The 20449-nt window shown below is 51.4% G+C and overlaps 1 protein-coding gene across 1 annotated transcript; it reads left to right on the forward strand.

Annotated features, from left to right (window-relative positions):
- The first annotated feature begins 5893 nt into the window (after nucleotides 1-5893).
- LOC128096779 (60S ribosomal protein L22-like) lies at nucleotides 5894-6342 on the forward strand. Its single transcript, XM_052716760.1, has one exon. It carries the CDS (start codon nucleotides 5922-5924, stop codon nucleotides 6306-6308), a length of 387 nt encoding a protein of 128 aa, XP_052572720.1. The 5' UTR covers nucleotides 5894-5921; the 3' UTR covers nucleotides 6309-6342.
- The last annotated feature ends 14107 nt before the right edge of the window (nucleotides 6343-20449 follow it).

The following is a 20449-nucleotide window of genomic DNA, read 5'->3' on the forward strand; positions in this document are numbered from 1 at the left end:
GATGCCATCCTGGAGTCTCTAATGTTTCAAACGCTTCCCAGGGCCAGGAGACCAGCAAGGGCTACCAGGGTCAGCTGGGAGAGCAATCATCAGGAGAATCACTGATGATCGTGAACCGGGGAGGTGCCTGCTGTCTCTGACGTCTTGGCCCTTGCCAGCCACCCGTGGTAGACACTTGCCACCCAGGTCTAGGAAAGGAGGCCATGGGGAGCAGAGAGGCCTTATGATCCAGAGCCAGGACACACTTGTCCAGTACAGGATCCAGAGACACTCAGGGTCTTGCACTTGCTTGATAACTGGCCTCTAAGTTCATGGCTTTGCTGAGCCGAGCACTCAGGCAAGGTCTTGCAGGCCTGAAGAGCAGGAAGCAGAGCACATTCCCAGGGATTGCTGCCTGCGGTGCTGAGGGGATGGGGTTCAGTGCAGGCAGGGACTCTGCTTCACCCTCTTCCTCAGAGAGCCTTGCACACCGGGTCACCTTGCGCCTTTAAGGGAGCAGCAGATTCTTACTGATACACCAGATTTCTCATCTCTCCCATTTCTATCTCTTCCCTGATCAGGACTCCCCAGTACAATCCACTCTACAATGGGATTGTCACAGTGGGAGGCTGTGACCAGGTTTGCCCAGCCAGATGTCTCGATCACTCAGATACTCAATGTATATTTGTGAATGAATTAGTGAGCCAAGAAATGAATGTGTGAGCCAGTGAGTGAATGGATGGATGAAGAGTGAGTGAACCAATGAATGGATGGATAAGTGAGTCAACATATAAATGAATAAATGAGCCAATAAATGATTGAATGAACCACTGAGGAGGTAAGTCAATGAATGAGGGAAGTAAGCCAATGAATGAATAGACCAGTGAATGAATGTAAAAATAATACAATGAGGCCGGGCGGTGGTGGAGCACGCCTTTAATCCCAGCACTCGGGAGGCAGAGCCAGGCGGATCTCTGTGAGTTCGAGGCCAGCCTGAACTACCAAGTGAGTGCCAGGAAAGGCGCAAAGCTACACAGAGAAACCCTGTCTCGAAAAACCAAAAAAAAAAAAATAATAATAATACAATGAATGAATAAGTGAATGAACCAAACAAAGAATGAATGAGTGTGGGATCAAGTAAGTGAGGGAGTTATCTAGTAAATGCAGAGGTCTTTTGTCCCTGCAGCAGCTCATCTCTCTGTGAATGAGCTTGGCTCCAAACAACCAGCCTTATCATACCAATTGCCCTGGTTTTATTTCTGTTACTGTGATAAAACACCCTGACAAGAAGCAACTTAGGGGAGAGCGGGTTTATTTTAGCTGCCAATTTTAGATTACAGTCCATCACTTCGAGGAAGTCACAGTGGCAGGAGCCTCAAACAGTTGCTCATATCACATCCACAGTCAAGAGCAGAGAGAAATAAATGCACACATCCTTGCTTGCCTGGTTGATGTCTAGATTTCTGCACTCTTCCACAGTTTAGGACCCCCTGCCTAGAGAATGGTGCTGCCCCCAGAGGGTTGGGTCTTCCCACATCAATCAACTTAAGACAACCCCCCCTCCACAGACATGCTTACAGGTCAGCCCCATATAAACAGCCCCTCACTGAGGCTCTCCAAGGTGATTCTAGGTACATCCAGATGACAGTTATGTCTACCATCACAACAGCAGCCCCTCACATGTTCCCAGCAATATTTTCCATGGCAATTCCTCCCCCTGTCCTCAACTAAAGTAAGTGATGTTGTCACCCTATGAGGGAGATGGGGACATGGGTCAAGGAGAACAGCACTTTGCTTGATGTGGCAAATCAAAATCAGATTTCAAACCCACATCTGCTGGCCCATCCCCCTTCCCAAGTCACAACTCAGATCTCAGGTTGGACCCTTTCTTCTCCAGACCAAAGCCATTCCCTCTGAGCCTTTGTCTCTGATGGACTTTATTAATAAAAATTTAATGTTTAGATAGAGGACATGAAGGTCCTAATGAGACCCAGAGGATGGTGTCCGTACTGAGTGGGGCCAGGCTAGCACGGCTTTGCCCAGGAATCCAATGTGTGGTAAGAGAAATCTTCCCACCCTATGCATCATGATGCCTTCCCAAGCCGGATCGGCATGGCGTTATCTCCTTGCAAAACTGGAAAGGCCCTGGAGAAAGGGACAAAAAAACAGGCCCACTCTAACTGACACCACCCAAAGGGGGTGCTCTCAGCAACAGCTGAACATCCAGAGGCAGCAGGACCCAGGGGTCCCAGGCCCAAGACTCCACTTCTCACCTCTGCACCAGTCCCTCCCCCAGGTTGAAAACCCTCTGCATGGCAGTTGCTGTGGGTCACGTTTTCAGCTTCCAGAGGGGCTAGGGCTTTAGCCCTTCAGTCTCGTGGGTCAGAGGTCCATGACTGTACCCAGAGGAACAGGGAGCCATGACTATTCCAGCTTTGGTCAGGGACAGGAGATCCTCTGTGAACAGAGGAGAGACGGCAGCACCCTGGAGAGCTAGCGGGCCCCATCTTGTGTGGACAGGGAGAGGACGTGTGCTAGGAAGAGGGAGGACAGATGGCCATCTACATTCTGCAGACAGAACTCACCTAAGATCACACAGCAAGAACCAGAGCTGGGAGCCAAGGGCATTCTGTCATGCTGCAGAGTCTGTACCCTAAGCCCCTTGGGACATTGCTGACCCAGAGGCTGGTCCCCTAGAGTTCAGAGGAGCTGCGGAAGAACCCCAGTCCTGACCCCTGGGAAGGTTAGTGCCTGCCCTGCTCTACACCTCTCTCAGAGGCCTCGCTGGGTGAGTCTGTGCAGACAGTCTCCATGCCTCACAGCCCAAGCAGGTGCCAGTAAATTAGTCCTGGTGATGGGGACATTTGCTGAGGGAATTCGGGAAGCTATAAACAGTTGCAGGAGTTAGTAGGCACATACAGAGACGTGCCAGGCTTCCCAATGCTGCTCCTCTCCTCCCAGAGCCTTCCTCTGCATGGAGCCCCAGGACCACCGCGTTTGGTCCCCAGCTCAGCAGGTGACCCGGTAGGATGCAGAGATGCTTTGGAAACCACTAGAGAGGACCCTCTGTGCATCGATAGGAAACTGAGGTGAGGGAGGAAAGCGCCCCACGGGTGAGAAGGATAGGTAGGCCTAGAAGCCAGGTCCCAGGAGGCAGTCAGCAAGCTCCTGGTACACCCGGGAAACACAGGCCAAGTTCATCCTCCGGGAAGGACACAGCTCCGAGTGCAAAGGACACAAGCGACAAGGGGTGCAACTTCAGACAGACATCATTCATTCACTCACTTCTTCATGAGCACACATTTACTCGGTGCCTACTGTATTCCAGGGGCTGTTCTCGGCTCTGGCGGGGGGGGGGGGGTGGACTACAGAACAAGACAAGGGAAAGTTTCTGTCCCCAGCGAGAGGAGGCAGTGGAAACAGGGTCAGTTCTGTCAAGGGACCCCAGGGACCTAAAGCCAGATAGGAGGGACACAGTGTTCCCTTCCTCCTGCTCCCAAGTGCCTCACAAAGTGGTAGGGCCCCATGGGTATGTACAACACGATTCAAGTTGCCCAGACCTGTGGTCCCTATCATAAATACGGGACCTTAGGGAACTACAGCCTCCAGGAGGAGCCAAAATGCATCGTTACAGATGGGCACAAGGTGCGAACTGCGGGAAGGAGATGACCCCAAGCAGAGGTAGCATGGAACAGGCCTCGGGGGTCTCACAGACTTGGATTCAAATCCCACCCCGCTGCTTCATGGCTGTGCAGCCCTAGGCAAGGTGCTTATCTCTCTGAGCCTCGGTGTGTCCTAAGCAAGGAGATTTGAATGGATGGGCTTAAAGCTCTGACTTTCCCTGACTTTTGAGTGGCAGGAAGTCAGGACGTTGAAGCTAATAAGACTCAGCTCAACACACAACAGGAAGACACATGCCTCCAGCGAGACACTGTCCAGATAGACAGAAGGGAGAAAGAACGCGGAGACACTGTGTCCGTGTGGCCACACGCTTATAAAAAGAAAAGACCCCCATGTCTAAAATCCCAGCTGCTGACTCTACACGGGACATTTCCCATCAGAGGGCATGGGACGATTCCACTCCTACAAGGCAGAAAAACAGAACAGTGATATTCAGTTTGAGATTAAATCAGCTCACCCGACTAACAACAAGGAAGCGCCTTCTACCGCTCCGTGTTTATAAAACGCACTCTCGGCCCCAGAGGTGCGTGCTTAACATTTGGCCCCATTTCCTTCCATATTTTTCTATCAACTCTTGCGGCATAGTCATTATTGATCTATAATGTATAATTTAGCATCCCAGGGGTCTTTTATAAACTTCGTATTATAGCATTAAGTATTTCCCATCTAGGATAAGTGTAAACAATGTTTTCACTGCCTGCAGAATATTCTAGATGGTCCACCAATTAGATTGTCCTTTCATTATTTTTACCTTGTGTGTGGGCTATTCTGAGAGCATAGTGGTAAATATATCTGTCTCTAAAGGTTTTGAAAAGAAGCATGTGGGACCTTTTAATGAGTCTATGCCTCATTTAAACAATACAAAATATAAATGTGTAATCGGTCCATCAAACAGGTTGCATCTGATGAAGACACAAACAGCTCTGCCTTCCCACATGCTCAGGCTGCTCACACCTGCTACTCCCCTCAGGAACATCCTGGCTTTGTGGATTCCCAGCTCTGTGGACCTGGAGGTACAGAGATTCCAGAGCTGGTCCTATGTATCCATCGGTGCTAGCAGGTCCAGCCTGGATGGCCACACACCTGTTCCTCTCCATCTCAACCGGACACAGGGAAACCCACTGGGAAGAAGACGGGAAGGTGGACATGTAATCTTCCTTCCTCCCAGTCATTCCAGGATCCCAAAGCCCAGGACGCCTATGCAAGCTGTCAAGTTCAACTTTGCATCCTCAGTCTCTATAATGCCTAAGACAAAAGGAGAGATGGAGAGGGACAAGAGAAGATGAAGGGCCCTGCAATCCCTGCTGAAGAGACCTGACATCCAGTCAGAAAAAGGGTCCTCAACACACCCGACCAGGCCACCTTAGCCAGGCAGGCCTGGGACTCCTGTGCTGAGCTGCAGCCTGGTTCTGACAACATGGTCAAGTCTGTGCTGACGCTGATGCCTTTGACCATGGAGGTCTTTACCATGCACCTTTCAATTGGGAGGGGATGAGACTTTTGAAAGAACAGCCAATACTTTCTTCAGTCTTCCCAGGCCCCACACCCGCCCTATGACCCTGGTTCAGACCAGTTACATCACTAACTGGACTGATTCAAAGGACTTGTGGCTGGAAACAGTAAAAAAAGAACAACTTCTGACTCCCAAGAAACAAAACCCAAGCACACATACATGTGCGCACACACACACGCGCACACACACACACACACACACACACACACACACACACACACACCAGTTGTCAATGATAGATGTGAAAGAACACACAAGGATTCTGAGCAGGTTCCCCCAGGAGCAAGAGGAAGAGCCCCAGGGAGGGGAGTAAGAAGGGAGGAGACTCACCAAATGTCTACAGACTGCTTCATGCTCTCCCAAGCCACCAACCCCAACCCCAAGGTCAGTGACACAGACTCCTCATAGGACTCTTGCCTCACCCTACAGAGTGACCCTGAAAACCTGGGTCAGATCCCAGATGCTAAGGGCTTATACACCTGTGGAGTGTGAAAAGTCCACAGGCTGAGGGGAGAGGCTGACAGACAGAATAGAAAAAGAAATCTAGCAAAATCCATAGACAAACAGAGCCCATGGGGAAATGTCACGTGTTGATTGGATACAAAGTCAACTGAATTTTTTTTTCCTATGCACCAGTAAATGGGGAGAGGGGGTTACTACTTACTACAGAAAACAAACACAAAGTAACAAACAATAAACCTAATTTTAAATAAAAAAAACAGTCTAGCTTTCTGCATCCTCTGCCGCCATGGCACCCGTGAAAAAGCTTGTGGCAAAGGGGGACAAAAAAAAGAAGCAGGTTTTGAAGTTCACCCTTGATTGCACCCACCCTGTAGAAGATGGAATCATGGATGCTGCCAATTTCGAGCAGTTCCTCCAGGAGAGAATCAAGGTGAACGGGAAAGCTGGGAATCTTGGCGGAGGGGTTGTGACCATCGAATGGAGCAAGAGCAAGATCACTGTCACTTCTGAGGTGCCTTTCTCCAAAAGGTATTTGAAATATCTCACCAAAAAATATTTGAAGAAGAACAATCTCCGAGACTGGCTGCGTGTTGTCGCCAACAGCAAAGAGAGCTACGAGCTGCGTTACTTCCAGATCAACCAGGACAAAGAGGAGGAGGAGAATGAGGATTAAGACACATTGGTCTGGAATGTTTTGTATTAATTCATAAATAAAATTTAGGAACAAAAAACAGTCTAGAAAACTTCTCTGAAAAAAATTAATATACTTAATGCAGAACTAGAGTGATCATAGCCTTGGTGAACATAGCTTTTCTCCGCTCCCCTACAGTTCAGAGATTTGGGGATTCACAATTGATCAGAACACTTCTGCTCTGTTGTTACTGTTTGAAACACCGCCTCCTCCATATGTATCCCAGGCCAGCCTCAACTTCCCAACCTCCTGTCTCCACTGCCTGGGGGCTGGGATCCAGACATGTACCACCAGTTCCTCTTCATTAAGTCTCATGGAGATGTGATTTTAATGAAAGTTCACGCAAGTGCTTGCTGTACAAGGACAAGAACCTAGGTTCGATTCCCAGAACTCACATTTTAAAAACAAAGCCAGGCACGATGGCACACACTTGTAATCCCAGCTCTAGAAAACAGAGACAGCAGATGGGGCGGGGGGGGAGGGGGCTTGCTGGCCAGCCAGCCTGGCCTAATTGGCAAGCTCTAGTCCAATAAGAAGCCCTGTGTCAGAACTAAGACAGTTGGTGCCTGTGGACCAGCTCCCAAGGTGGACCTCAAGACACAGGTGCGGATCTCCTGCTGAAAACCCCAGGGAAGGCTTGGATTTGCCCGTCCTTAGAGGAAGCCATCCTCTGATTGGCCAGACCCAGACTGCATGTCCATCATTGTGCTCTGAGAGGGTTAGCAGTAGGAACTGAGGAACTGTGTTTGGTAGAAGAATGAAAGGCAAGGTTGTACCATTACCAGCTAAAGAGAGGGTCTGGCCATCAGGTTCAAAACATAAGGCCATGTGGTCGCCGCCGAGCCAATGCAGGGAGCTGAATGGGTACCCTCAAAATACCTGCATTCTTCCATAAGCCCCACCCACTCTGACCACCCCAGACACAGTCAAAAGGCCTCCTCCCAGGTGCTCCTGTTACATCATGCGCTTACCTTTGTCACTCCCCTAGACAGGGCACAGGTATGTCCCGGGCCAGACTTCAAGTCCTGCTGAGAAGTGCCTTCTCACCCCCTGGCACAGGGGACAGACCGGGCCTGGTGGTGATTGTACCCATTACTGTGACAGAAACACCTTAAAGGAAGAAGGATTTCCCTGGGCACACGGTTCAAAAGGTCCAGCCCACACCCTTCAGCTCCAACAGCATAGCATGGCAGTGAAAGAGAGAGACAGACAGACAGAGAGAGAGAGAGAGAGAGAGACAGAGAGACAGAGAGACAGAGAGACAGAGAGACAGAGAGAGACAGAGAGAGAGAGAATGGGACTAGGTGTTACCTCCAAGAGCCTGCCCCTGGGGCCTGCTTCCTCCAACCAGCCCCTGCCCCACAACCTTCCAAAATAGTGCCACCAGCTGTGGCCAACGGGAACATTTCTGATCCAAATCACAAGAGGACTTCGGACAGTTTCCACCACCTCTTTCCCCCAGACTGGGCCAATAAAAAACACCAGTGGGCACAGACAGAAAGGGAAGTTGTGAAGGGGTACGCAGTGGGGTGACCCTCCAGCTCTGCTGACAGTCCCATCGAAATAGCTGCACAGTTGGTGGCCAGAGTTGCGGTGTCACCAGGAGCTGGTCAAGAACAGGGCCACTGAGAACCGACCTTTGGACAAAGGAAAGATCTTCTGCCATCCTGCTACACAGCTCCAGAAGCAGCAGACACGTGGGGACCACAGCCCAGGTCCTCAGCTTCTTGTGGCCTCAGACAAGACGTGGTGTAGCAAAACCTTCAAGACAGCAATGTCTTCTGGGTACAGATGCCGGAGGAAAGTTCCAGGTACACACACAGGCAAGCAGAAGACTTACCCAGGATGTGTGTGTGCGTGTGTAAAAAAGAGAGAATATGATTATGTCTGTGCACGAATGTGTGTGAGTGGGTATATGAATGTGTGTCTGCGTGTGTGAGGGTATGTGCATGTGTGTATAGACATGTGTGAGTGAATATTGGGTGGGTGTGAGGTATACATGAGTGTGTGAATGTCATTGCATATGCATGAGTGTGTGAGTGCGTGTGTAGGTGTGAATGTATGAATTATGTGTGACTGTGTGTATGTGTATATGAGTATGTGTAGGTGAGTGTGTATATAAGTGTATGTATGTGATTGCATGTGTATGAATGTGTGTGTGTACTTGTGAATATATGAGTGTGTGTCTGTGTCTCTATGCAAATGTATATAGGTGTATGTGAGTGTGGGTGGGTTGTATAGGTGTGTGTATGTGGGGGTGAGCGTGTAGGTATCTGTGAGTATGTGAGCATGTGTGTACATGTAAAGGTGTGTTATGTGTGGGTGTGGATGTGTGAATATATGCACGGGTACACGTGCAATCAGAGGCCAGAAGAGAGTACTGAGCATCCTGTCGTATCACTCCTTATTCCTCTGAGTCTCTCACTGAACCTAGAGCGAGGCTGGCAGTAAGCAAACCCTGGATCCTCCTATCTCCATCCCCACCACACACAGTGCTGGGCCACACCCTGTTTGTTTGTTTTTTTATGTGGGTGCTATGGATCCAAACAGAGTCCTCGTGTTTCATGGAAGCACTCTTAACCACCGAGCCACATTCCCAGCCCTAGAACTTTTACAGGGAGGGAAAAAATGAAGGAATCAAAATGTCTGTCAATAGGGAAGTGGTTTAAGAAAAAAATATGCTGTGCCATGAAACATGATGCAAGGCCTTGTTTTGTTTTTTTAATGAGGTACCTACTCCATATGTGCTGACACGGAACGGTGCGGTTACTGAGTTGTGTTACTGACAGGGGAAAGTGAAATGCACAAACATGCATATTGCATGATACCTTTATGTTTTGTAAAACATCCATTAAAAATGCATGTGTCTGTGTATACAGAGAGGCATAGAAACAGCCCGTGAGGATCGCTTGCCGCCCTGAGAACGGTTAGATGGACGGGATTCAAACGTGGGAGAGCCAGGCCAGGGAATTTTTTTTTTTTTAATCCAGATTGTTCCACTCTGTAACAAAGAGAATATAAGCACATAGCACTTGCATAACTGGTGGGTGGGGTGCATGGCAGCCTTGCCAAGAATAGTGGGAGCCACTCCTCAACACCCAGCCGACCACCTAAAAGGGACCCGCTCAACACACGCTCAACACGTGCTGGCGCCTTTAACAAAAGGCTGCCTGGCAGCTGTTGAGGAAAATGGGGCAGATCCAAGTGGGAAAATGTTCTCAAAAGCTGCAAAATGATGCTCAGAGTGCAAGCTGTGTTTTTTAAAAGAAAGACAAGTTATTCTACACCTGGAAAAAAAAATACCTTCCAAACCTCTGCGGAGAGAGAGCAGGAGAGCTGCCCTGCGCGGACCAGGATTCAGTCCCTGCTCTGAAACCAGTGGCCTTGAGAAGTCCCCAGTACGCCAGCTCCTTCACCTAGCCTTAAAAAGGACACCAGCAGGGACCTGGGGACATGGCTCAGAGGGTAAAAGACCTGAGTTCAGATCCCCAGCACCCACGTGAAAAGCTCAGAATGGCAGTACACCCCTGTGCTGGGGAGGCAGAGACAAGAGAACCCCTGGGGCTCACTCGGTTCCAGATTCAGTGAGAGAACTTTGTCTCAGGCTGGGGCCAGGGGACATTTAAAATTCTCACATACTTCTTGCTTGAATTTTCACAGCGAGCTCAAATCACTTCCTTGTGTGTTTGGAGGGGCGGGGGAGATTGAACCTAAGGCCACACCTATGCTTGTCAAATACTCTACCAGTGAGCTACATCTCCAATCCTTTGGGTGACAGGGTCTCACAAAATTACCCAGGCTGGCCTTGAACTTAAAATCCACCTGCCTTGGCCTCCCGATTAGATGAGATTAGAGACCTGTGCCATCAGGCTCCTGCTACTATCACATTTAAAAAACCTAATAAGGGTCTGAGCTCGTAGCTCAACGGTACAACCCTTGCCTGTAATTGTGTGAGGCCCTGGGTTCCATCCCAAGCACTGCAAAAACAAATCTGCAAACTAAAGAAAGACCAACCAGCCTCACTGTGCCTGCAATGGACCCATCCTGCTGGGCTCTCCCCCTGACTCTGTCTTGGCACGAATGTCCGGGCTGTCACAGCCTCTGCGAGCACGCCCGTGACGGCTGCCAGCTCCACCCCGACAACACCGCCTCCAATTCTAACATTGTGATTGTGGAGAAGCATGGATAAAATGAAACAGGCTCTCTCCAAACACACATCCCCTCCCTGCCAAGGGCTCGGGACCAGGGAGACCGGAGGGAGGTGGGTGACAAGCATTCTCCTGTCTCTTGCCCGCACGCTGTGATTTAATATCATTTTGACATTTCTCCAGCTGACTGGCAGCCGGGGCTCCAGTCGCATGAAATCAGGCAGATAAAAGCCAGAGCAGAGGGCGCGGAGACCTTGGCTCCCTGTCATTTTGTCACCGGCTCTCCCAGAGGAGGGCCGGCGCATTAAGCCGCCGAAGTCAATAACGAAATAGATCAGGGATGAAGGTGGAAAGAGACTGAGAACCCACAAAATTGCTCTCTGCTCAAGAGTCCCAGGGGGTTCGGTGCAACTGTGCAGGGGAGACCCTGGGCTGCTGGCAGTGGAGTCTGGGGGTTCCATCTCGTGAGCCGAGCGTCTACTATGCACACAGCCGGAACACCACCACAAACAAGAGAGGCGAGGTGCCAAGCCCCAGATAATCGTCATGATTGTCTTAGTTTTCTTATCCTGTTACTCTGACAAAACACCCCCAAAAAAGTAACTCACTGAGGAAAGAGTTTGTTTCAGGTCACAGTTCAGGACACAGTGGTGAGGACATCAAGGCATCAGGATCCTGGAACAGCTGGCCACGCAGTGTCCACCCCCGTTAGAAGAGTGCAGGGGATGCTTACCACTGGTCAACTCCCTTTCTCCATGTATGCAGTCAGTACCCATCCCAGCCAGGGAATGGTGCCGCCCACAGTGGGCTGGTCTTACCACCTCGGTGGCCACACTCAAGATAATGCCTCACAGGTGTGTTCCAAGGACCTTTTCCCAGGTGGATCTAGGTTTTGTCAAGTTGACAATTAACTTTAACTCTCCCAATGATGAGTTTGTAGCAAAATAATGATAAATATGTAATCATCACTGCTTGCTTTTCTATTGACGCTCTAAGTTCTCAACATATTTTTTTTTAATTTCATACTGAAAAATACCCTCTGAAGGGCTGAAGAGATGACACTATGGTTAAAAGCACTTACTGCTCTCCCCAAGAACCCAGGTTCAATTCCCAACACCCATGAAGCAGCTCACAACCATCTGTAACTCCAGTTCCAGGAGATTTGATGCCCTCTTCTGGCCTCTGTGAGTACTATATACACATGGTGCCCAAACACATACAGGCAAAACACCCATAACACAAAAAGTATATACTTTAAATATAAAAAGAAAAAAGACATTTTTAAATGCAAAAGAAAAAGAAAAACAAAAATGCCTTTGTAAATACAAAGCAGGAAAAAAACACTTTTTAATGCAAAAGAGAAAAACACTTTATACAAAAAAATTTTAATACAAAAAACCCACTTTTGTTAACACAAAAAAGAAAAAGCACTTTTAAAAAATGAAATAAAAAAAAAGTCTGAAGTATAATCTTGGGGAAAATGCGAGTCTCCCACTGTGAAGCACTCAGTAACACACAAAGCTTTAGACCAGACCTGCCTGTCCGCCTGTCTGTCTACACGCCGCACTTTGAAGGAAACAGCCTCGCTCTTTCCCTGGAACCTGAGCCCCATGTCCTCCTTGAGCTCTGTGTGGCTGTCCCTCAATCTCCTGCTACCAGCTTGATCCAGCCTGCTGGGGTTTCTCTTGAGTGAACACTGGGAAAGGAGGGGATGCTGTTAATCTGCCCACTGAGAACTTTGTGCTGAGCTGGGGGTCCAGCTGAGGATAGCCCGAGCAGGTGCCTACTCTCAGGGGTAGTCCTACAGGATTTGGATACTTTGAGAAAGTCAGGGGGGAAATAAAACAGTGTTTTGATGCTTTTGTTTTTGGATGATTGGTTATGTGAGGTGGTGGTGGTGGTGGTGCTGGTGCTGGTGGTGCTGGTGGAGGTGGAGGAGGTGGTGGTGGAGGTGGAGCTGGAGGTGAGGTGGTGGTGGTGGTGGTGGTGGTGGTGGTGGTGGTGGAGATGATGGAGGTGGTGGTGGTGGAGGAGGAGGAGGAGGAGGAGGAGGAGGAGGAGGAGGAGGAGGTGAAGATGGTGGTGGTGGAGGTGGTAGTGGTGGAGGAGGAGGAGGAGGAGGAGGAGGAGGAGGAGGAGGAGGTGAAGGTGGTGGTGGTGGAGGTGGTAGTGGTGGTGGTGGAGGAGGAAGAGGAGGAGGAGGAGGAAGAGGAGGAGGAGGAGGAGGAGGAGGAGGTGAAGGTGGTGGTGGTGATGAATTTCTTTGGAAGGGGTTGTATGTGTGTGATGTGGTTTGTTTTGTGTGGAGGTGGTGGAGGTGGTCAACCTCAGATGTCCCTTCCAGGAGCCATCAACCTTGATTTCTGAGACAGGACCTCTCACTGGGACCTGGGGTTTGCTGGGTGGTCTAGGCCGGTCTGGCTAGTGCCCCGCCCCAGGGATCCTCTTGTCTTATCTCCCCCATGCTGCGATGACAGGGCTTGCCCTCCAGCCTTTCTTTTCATGCGGACATTGAAAATTAAACTCAAGTCCTCAAACTTGCGCACCGGCACCGTCTCCCCTGCCCTACACTTGCTTTTTTCCGGTTTTCATAGTTCCTTGTTCTATTAACATGCATTAACTTTACATGTTCTCGGGGTAGTGTGACAGTTCCCCACACACATACGGCACACACTGATCAAATTCAGCTTCCCGCTCCCCCACCCCCACCCCTCGCCGGTCTTTAGCCACCACCAACCACCCTTCTACATCCAGGTCCACATTTGCTTCCCGTGTGTGAGAACAACACGTCTCACTGGCCTGTCTGCCTCGGCTGCTCCTCTCCGCATAGAGCCCTCCAGTCTCACCCACTTTCCTGCCGATGACTGGATGTCATTCCTCTTTGTGGCTGAATGATACTCCCTTTGAACACGCAGACACATCCTCCTCCTTGCGGTGAGGGGAACCTGGGTTGTTCCAGATCGCAGCCATTGTTCACAGTACTGTCGCGAGCAGGGGCAGGGGTCTCCTTAGTTTGCCAGATTCCTTTGCCAATGTCCCTCCCATGACAGCAGGTGGATTCCCAGAGAGGAGGTGATGTATGAAAGTCACCTCCATCCCTGCCAGCCCTGGGCCGCTGCTCCCTCGATCCCTCCTAAGTGACGTTGTCACCCATATCTCACCTTGAACGAGTCCCAGGTATGCAGACAGAACCCCACTTTGAGTGACACTGTGTCAGGTTACTGCTTTTGCTCTATTTTATTTTATTTTTCTTCCCATCCAGCTGACCTGACATCACATCAATCAACTTGGACTCCAGGATGCAGCTCGTCCTTCCCTCTCGCTGCCAACACACAGCTGCCCAGTCAATCCTCTGGAGCACCACACCCTGCACCCCTGACCCCGTCTAAGCCAGCACTGGGCCCTGGACAGCAGCTTACTCCACCCTTCACACAGTATCCTTGGGGAACAAGTACCCCTAAACCCCCACAACCTCTGATTTCCCCACATTCATTCATCCCTTCTGAAGGAGCCAGGCTGTCACCAGAGGCCAGCCTCTGCCCTGTCAAGGCCTCATTTTCTCCACCTGCACAGCAAGACCCAGACAGAGACCAACCAGATGTACTACTTCCATCACTGAGAAGTCTCGGGGCCTGTGGCTCACAGAACAGGACCGTCCATCCCTGTGCTGCCCGCCCAGGGTCAGCATGTGACGAGAGCAGACGCCGTGGCCTCTGAACATGGACTGCATCAGGCCTGCCAGGTCCTGGACTCCCTTCCTCCTTCCTCCCACAGGTGCTTCTAGCACTTTCCACACTCAGCCCTAGGACCACAACAAAGCAGGGATGGAGGGGGTGTGCTTCTGCACAACTTAGGACCAATATTCCAGCAGAGTAACTGTGAACCCACTAAGGGAGTGAAACCCTTAGGCTGTGACAGGGAGATGCCAGAAAAAATAGGAATAGGAGGCTGTGGGAGAAAGGGGTGGTCTCTTTGGGGAAGACGTCATCACCACCTGAGAAGACACAGTAAGACAGACCCGAACATTAGTCAGGAACCACTCCCTGGCGAAGGCTACCTGTCCCTCCTGTCCTGGCTCCCTCCCCTCCCCCTGCTCCCACAAGCTTCTGACACTTCCAAGCACCCAGCTGGAAAGCGTGCCCTCTGGCCTGGGCCAGGCTTGTGTCCTTCTCAGTCTCTCCTTTACCTGCCAGAGCCCACAGAGGGAATTTGACAGGCTGGCAGTGGCTGTAGGACCACACCCACTTCCCATAGCTTCCTGGACCAGAACAGAACACTCAACCCAGGGGGACCACAATTCTTGGACTTTGGGTGAAGAGCTAGACCGTACTCCCTACCTGCTATGTGGACAAAATATAGATAAGGCTCTGGACCAGACAGAGTGGGAAAGCACAGAGCTGGGACAGGGAGGAAGAGGCTGCCTTTCCTGTCCGCTGCCCCCTTTCCTGTCTCATTCCTGACTCAGCTCCTGGCTTTGACAAGGATCCACTGGCGGATTTCAATCGCTGCAGAAAAGACAGCTCCGCAGACTACCCATGCTCTCCACCCACCCCATCAGCTCTGTCCCCTCATCCTGGCTCCCTTTACCCCCAGGACCCCGTGCCCACCCTCCCTTTACCGCCAGGACCCCTTGCCCACCCTCCCTTTACCCCCAGGATCCCGTGCCCACCCTCCCTTTATCCCCAGGACCCCGTGCCCACCCTCCCTTTACCGCCAGGACCCCGTGCCCACCCTCCCTTTACCCCCAGGATCCCGTGCCCACCCTCCCTTTATCCCCAGGACCCCGTGCTCACCCTCCCTTTACCGCCAGGACCCCGTGCCCACCCTCCCTTTACCGCCAGGACCCCGTTCCCCCCCTCCCTTTACCGCCAGGACCCCGTGCCCACCATTGTCCTCTCTGGGCCTCCTCTGGCCATGGGTGTGAGGGGAGGGAGGGAGGCAAGAAGACAAGATTGTGGCCTAAACATTAGGAAGTGGGGGCTCCATTCCCAAAGGTGGGACAGCGTGGGACAAGCAGGCTGGGCGACTGTGGGGACAGTGGGCATCAGCTCCGTTCGGGATGCTTCCTTTGAGAAGTGCATCGGACTACGGAGGGATGCTTAGAGCAGGTGGTGGGGCCTGACAGTCTGCAGCCCAGGCCAAGGAGGGCACAGCTGATCTAACTTCTCCACCTGGCAGACTCCTAGTTAATCCACAAAACCCAGACCAGAGGTCTCCTTTTCTGGAAAGCCTCCCTGCCTTTCCCCTATCCCTATGAAGAAATCTGGCTCCAACTCCTGAGGTCTGTAGCTACCTCCCCGTGGGCTATGGCTGGCCACACAGTAGGAAGGTCCCCGTGTCCCCCCAGTGTGAGGGACAGCAGGACAGAGACACTGTGGAAAGGCCAACAGGCACTTCCAGAGATTGAGTGCTCAGCACCTGCCAGGACATGATTCTTCTGTCCCCTCCTATTTTTATCAGGGTCCCCTAGTGCTGGGGATCCCACCTATCATGTGACGCCAGGAGTCAGCTGCAGTGAATACAGCCTAGCTGGGTACCCTGTACCCTCCCATAACCCCTGCAGCCTGGAGGCAGGATCTACAGACAGGAAGAAATCCTGCCTGTTTGGGTTTCCAAGACCTCATGCTTCCAGCCCTGGGAGCTCCATCCCACCTGCAGCTGAAGCCATAAGCAGGCCCAGGGCAATTTGCAGAGCCGTTGCCCTGGGAACCTCAGATCTGCACCTAGACACAGAAAGATGACCACACTTCATCTTTTTCTTCTAATGAATTGGGGTGGTTTTGTCAGAGCTGGGCAGTGTGGACGGAGCGATGTGCACAGATGTCCATGCTCTGACACCTGACCTCTGACTCTGGGATTATTGGTCCCTCTGAGTCCTCCACGGCCCAGCGGAAGGTTACCCAGGTACCAGCTGCTGCTCTCAGAGCCGTGGGTGTCTGTTCCCAGCACAGACAATAGAGGCCTCTTTCTTCTTTTTTTTTTCTTTTCTTTTCTTCTTTTCATTTTCTCTCTCTTTTTCCCTGGTCTTCCCTTGCTGCCTGTAATCTGTGAGATCTGAGCGCTAGGCCTCTGAATGATGCCACGGCCCTCCTTTAATCAGGACCAGTTCCCCCATCCCAGAGTCCAGAGACCAGGCTGGGAAGGACAAAGACCAGAAGATGCTGACCGTAATTAACACTTGTCTGCTTTTCAGAAAATGGAATGTGAGGTCCAGGTACATTCTTCCTCGGGAGCTTTAGCAGATGAGAGCCTGGGGGCAGCTCACCAGGAGCCCCCATAGGTCCAGTAAAAAATCAGAGGAAGGGATGCCAAGCCAAGAGCCAGAGAGAGCTTGAGGAAGAAATGGGGTCCCCTGGATGGGCTGAAGCCAGCCTGGATCCTCTAGTAGGGCCAATATACTCTAGGCCCTGAAGGGAAGGAGAGAGAAAAAGAAGAGAGAGGAGAAGGAGGGAGAGAAGTAGGAAGAAAAGAGGAGGGAAGAGCGAGAGAGGAGGGGAGGGAGGAGAGAAGGGAAGGAAGGAGGGGCAAGGAGGGAAGAGGGTGGGTCTCCCCAGTGAGAAGGAAGGCAGAGGATTCCTTCTCCAAGGAATGAAGAGTCTTGGCTGCCCTCTGGCCACACAGACACCCTCCCCAGCAGTAGGATGGCTAAAACCCCTGGGAGACAGCTCTGACTCCTCCTCCAGGACCCATCCACCTAACCCCTGAGTGACAGACAGGTAGGGCAGAACTCAGGCTTATAACCCAAGAGGCATACCTCAGGGCCTTACAGGCCCCAGCATCCTAAAGTAATTGATTTAAGGAGAGCGAGCACAGGTCGGGGAGAGCAGGGAAGGTACCTGTTGGTTGGTTGGTTGGTTGTGGGTTTTTTCCTATTTCTGTTTGGGGCTGGGGATGGAACCCGGGATCTCACACATGCTAAGTACATTCTGTGAGCTGTACCCTCAGCCTTGATCTTATGCTTCCTATCAGCCTAGGCCAGAGTCACGTCTGGGGCCTGGTCTTTCTACCTGCCCACAAACTGGAGAAAAGATGGAAGTGTCGACTCAAGGAACCCACTCACTGGGTGTGGAGGAGCCCGAAAATTGTTGCCTGTGTTGGTAGATGCATGCACGGAGGATGAATGCATGAATGGATGGTGTGTGCAAGCATGCATGGATGATGGAGGCATGGGTGGATGGATATGTGAATGGATGGATGTGTATATGCATGTGTGGATGGATATGCGTGTGGACGATGGATATGTGGATGGATGGATGTGTACATGCATGTGTAGATGGATATGTGTGTGGATGATGGATATGTGGATGGATGGATGTGCACATGCATGTGTGGATGGATGGATATATGTGTGGATGATGGATATGTGGATGGATGGATATGCGCATGCATGTGTAGATGGATATGTGTGTGGATGATGGATATGTGGATGGATGGATGTGCGTATGCATGTGTGGATAGATGGATATGTGTGTGGACGATGGATATGTGGATGAATGGATGTGCGCATGCATGTGTGGATGGATATGTGTGTGGGTAATGGATATGTGGATGGATGGATGTGCGCATGCATGTGTCGATGGATGGACAATTGGATGAGTGCTGGAAGGAATAATGAGAGCAAGAATGAATGGACAGAGTGAGTAATTGATCATTTAAATTACTGGATAGATGGTATCTACGTGAATGAAGCCAGGTCACACAGCTACTCTGAGCTGGCAGTACACCAGTCCGGCTGTGTGGCCAACACTGCCAGCTCTGTCTTGGATTAACGCCATGGCCCAGGCTCCCAGAAGACAAGGCCTCCCCACCAAACCGCACCCCTAAGCTGACAAAACCGGGGCCTACAGTCGGCACCCTGCTGGGTTTGTCATGGACTGTTTCCCTCTTGTTTCATCAGGGGTTTCTCAAGTGCTCGGCTCGCTTGGCCACCTGCCTCTAGAAGGCTGGAAGATACCATACAAACTGGTGGCTTGCTGTGCCCTGGGCAGGGCAGCAAAGAAGAGCATCGAAGAGGGCCCTCCCAGTTCTGAGTCACAGGTGGACCCTCCCAGACATAACTGGGCCCGGAGACATCTGGTTTACAGTCACCAGGAGCTAGACCAATTGAGAAGAGGAGGGAGGTCACAATGGGTGCCAGATACTCATCTAAGACATAAATATCACCTCACCCACCCAAGGAACAGCCCTGTCAGTGACCAGAGATGAGGACCTACTTAGGTCTACTCAAGAGAGAAGGGGCCAGGTCATCCAGGCCCAGCCAGTCACCCATCTCTCAAAGTCACTGCCTCCTCAGGGATAGACACAAGGGCCCCTTACATGCCCGTGGCTATGGTAGGAGCAGCCTTGAGCTCAGGACCCAGGCAATAGCTCACAGCCTCCATGTTCAGTCAGAGCCACCAGGGACAGATTAGAGCCCTGTGACCTCCTTATGCTCCAGGACCCAGGATGCCAAGGCTGGTACAGTCACGGCACAGCCAGATGTGACAGAGACAGCTCTTGATCGCAACAAAAGGGGCAGTTCTCAGGCCCCTGAGCTTTGTAGGACTTCAGAGAACTTGGAAAAACTTGTTCTTTGGAGTCGTGAGGGAGAGGGGATCCAGGAAATCAAGGAGTTGGGGAAGGCTGACATTTGAGCCCTACTTATCACCAGGCGCTGTGGTGTGGCGTGCACCCTTATGTGGTCGTGTTGAACCTCACAACATGGTCCCACTTCTCAGATGAGAAAACTGAGTGTCTGAGGTATGTGGCATGCCTGTCACCAGCTGTTTGATGACAAGGTTCTGGTTCTATTCAGGCCTGCCCAGCTCCTGATGGTCCTTGATCCTCAGTAACCACAGACAGGAAATGACCAGCAGCTACTAGCCCCATTAGACAGAACGGTAGGACAGGGACAGGACTGAGAATGGAGAATCTGAGGCTCAGGCCATGGCATTGCCCTCGTGAGGTGTGTGGCCGGTCAGCCTCCGCTTACTTATCTTTATGTGAAGAATGCCACTCCTCCTACCAGGCAATATGAGAGTTCAGATGATACCTGTGTGCCTGGCATATCACCATCCAGCGACAGATGAGTCTGGGATGAGGCTGACCAAGCCAGGCCTCCCACCATGACACCTGCCTACTTGGAATCTCTTGGCTCCTGGTTCTTTCGTGTATCTTTCCCTCCCTCTACCCATCTCTGCCTTTATCCCTTCATTCATCCCTCCTCCTATTCATCCCTCCATTTACCCCTCCATCCCTTCCCCATCCACCCTTCCCCATCACTTCCTCCTCCCTTCAATCCCTCCATCCTTCCCCAGACCTTCAGTCTCCCCCTCCTTCCTTCCATGCCTCCCATCCCTCATTCCATCCATTCCTCCATCCACCCACCCATCCATCCAGTCTTTCACCGACATTGTCCTTGTAAACCCAGAATTGCTCTGTGCCCAGCATTGAGCAGAGCACAGCCAGGAAGATGACTCTGCCGCTGACCAAGGCCTTTCCAGCACAGCCAGAGCAGCTGCAGGCAGGGGGGTGACTGAAGGTGGAGACCTTCACAGCTGTCACCCTCTCTCTTCCCCCTTCTGGTGGAGTCCTGAGAAGGCGCCAGGAGAGAGCAGGTCCTGGGTAGACTGAGAGAACAGCCGTGGTTGCGGCTAAGTCCACAGACTGAGGGGCGGCCATCAGAATGGAGGCCAGTATGCTGAATGGGGATGCAGACTTTGGGCTTGTCTGAGGATGAGCAAACTGCCCAGTGTGTTTAGACAATTTCAGGATCTCTCCTTGTCCTGAGGTCCCCTCACTATCCTTCCTAGGAAGTGACTTCATTTCCTAGTATGCAGACAGAATCATCAAAACAAGTCACTACCCAAAACTCCAGACACTCCCAGATTTCTCCATATCACAGCCACAGCCGCACACCACATCCTCTTAAACATGCTTCTCTACACAGGGACACTGATGGAGGCCCCGGTTATCACGTGAGTCAGAATTCCTGGC

This window comes from Peromyscus californicus, unplaced genomic scaffold (assembly GCF_007827085.1).
Source record: "Peromyscus californicus insignis strain IS unplaced genomic scaffold, ASM782708v3 Scaffold_5__1_contigs__length_169319896, whole genome shotgun sequence".
NCBI lineage: Eukaryota > Metazoa > Chordata > Mammalia > Rodentia > Cricetidae > Peromyscus > Peromyscus californicus.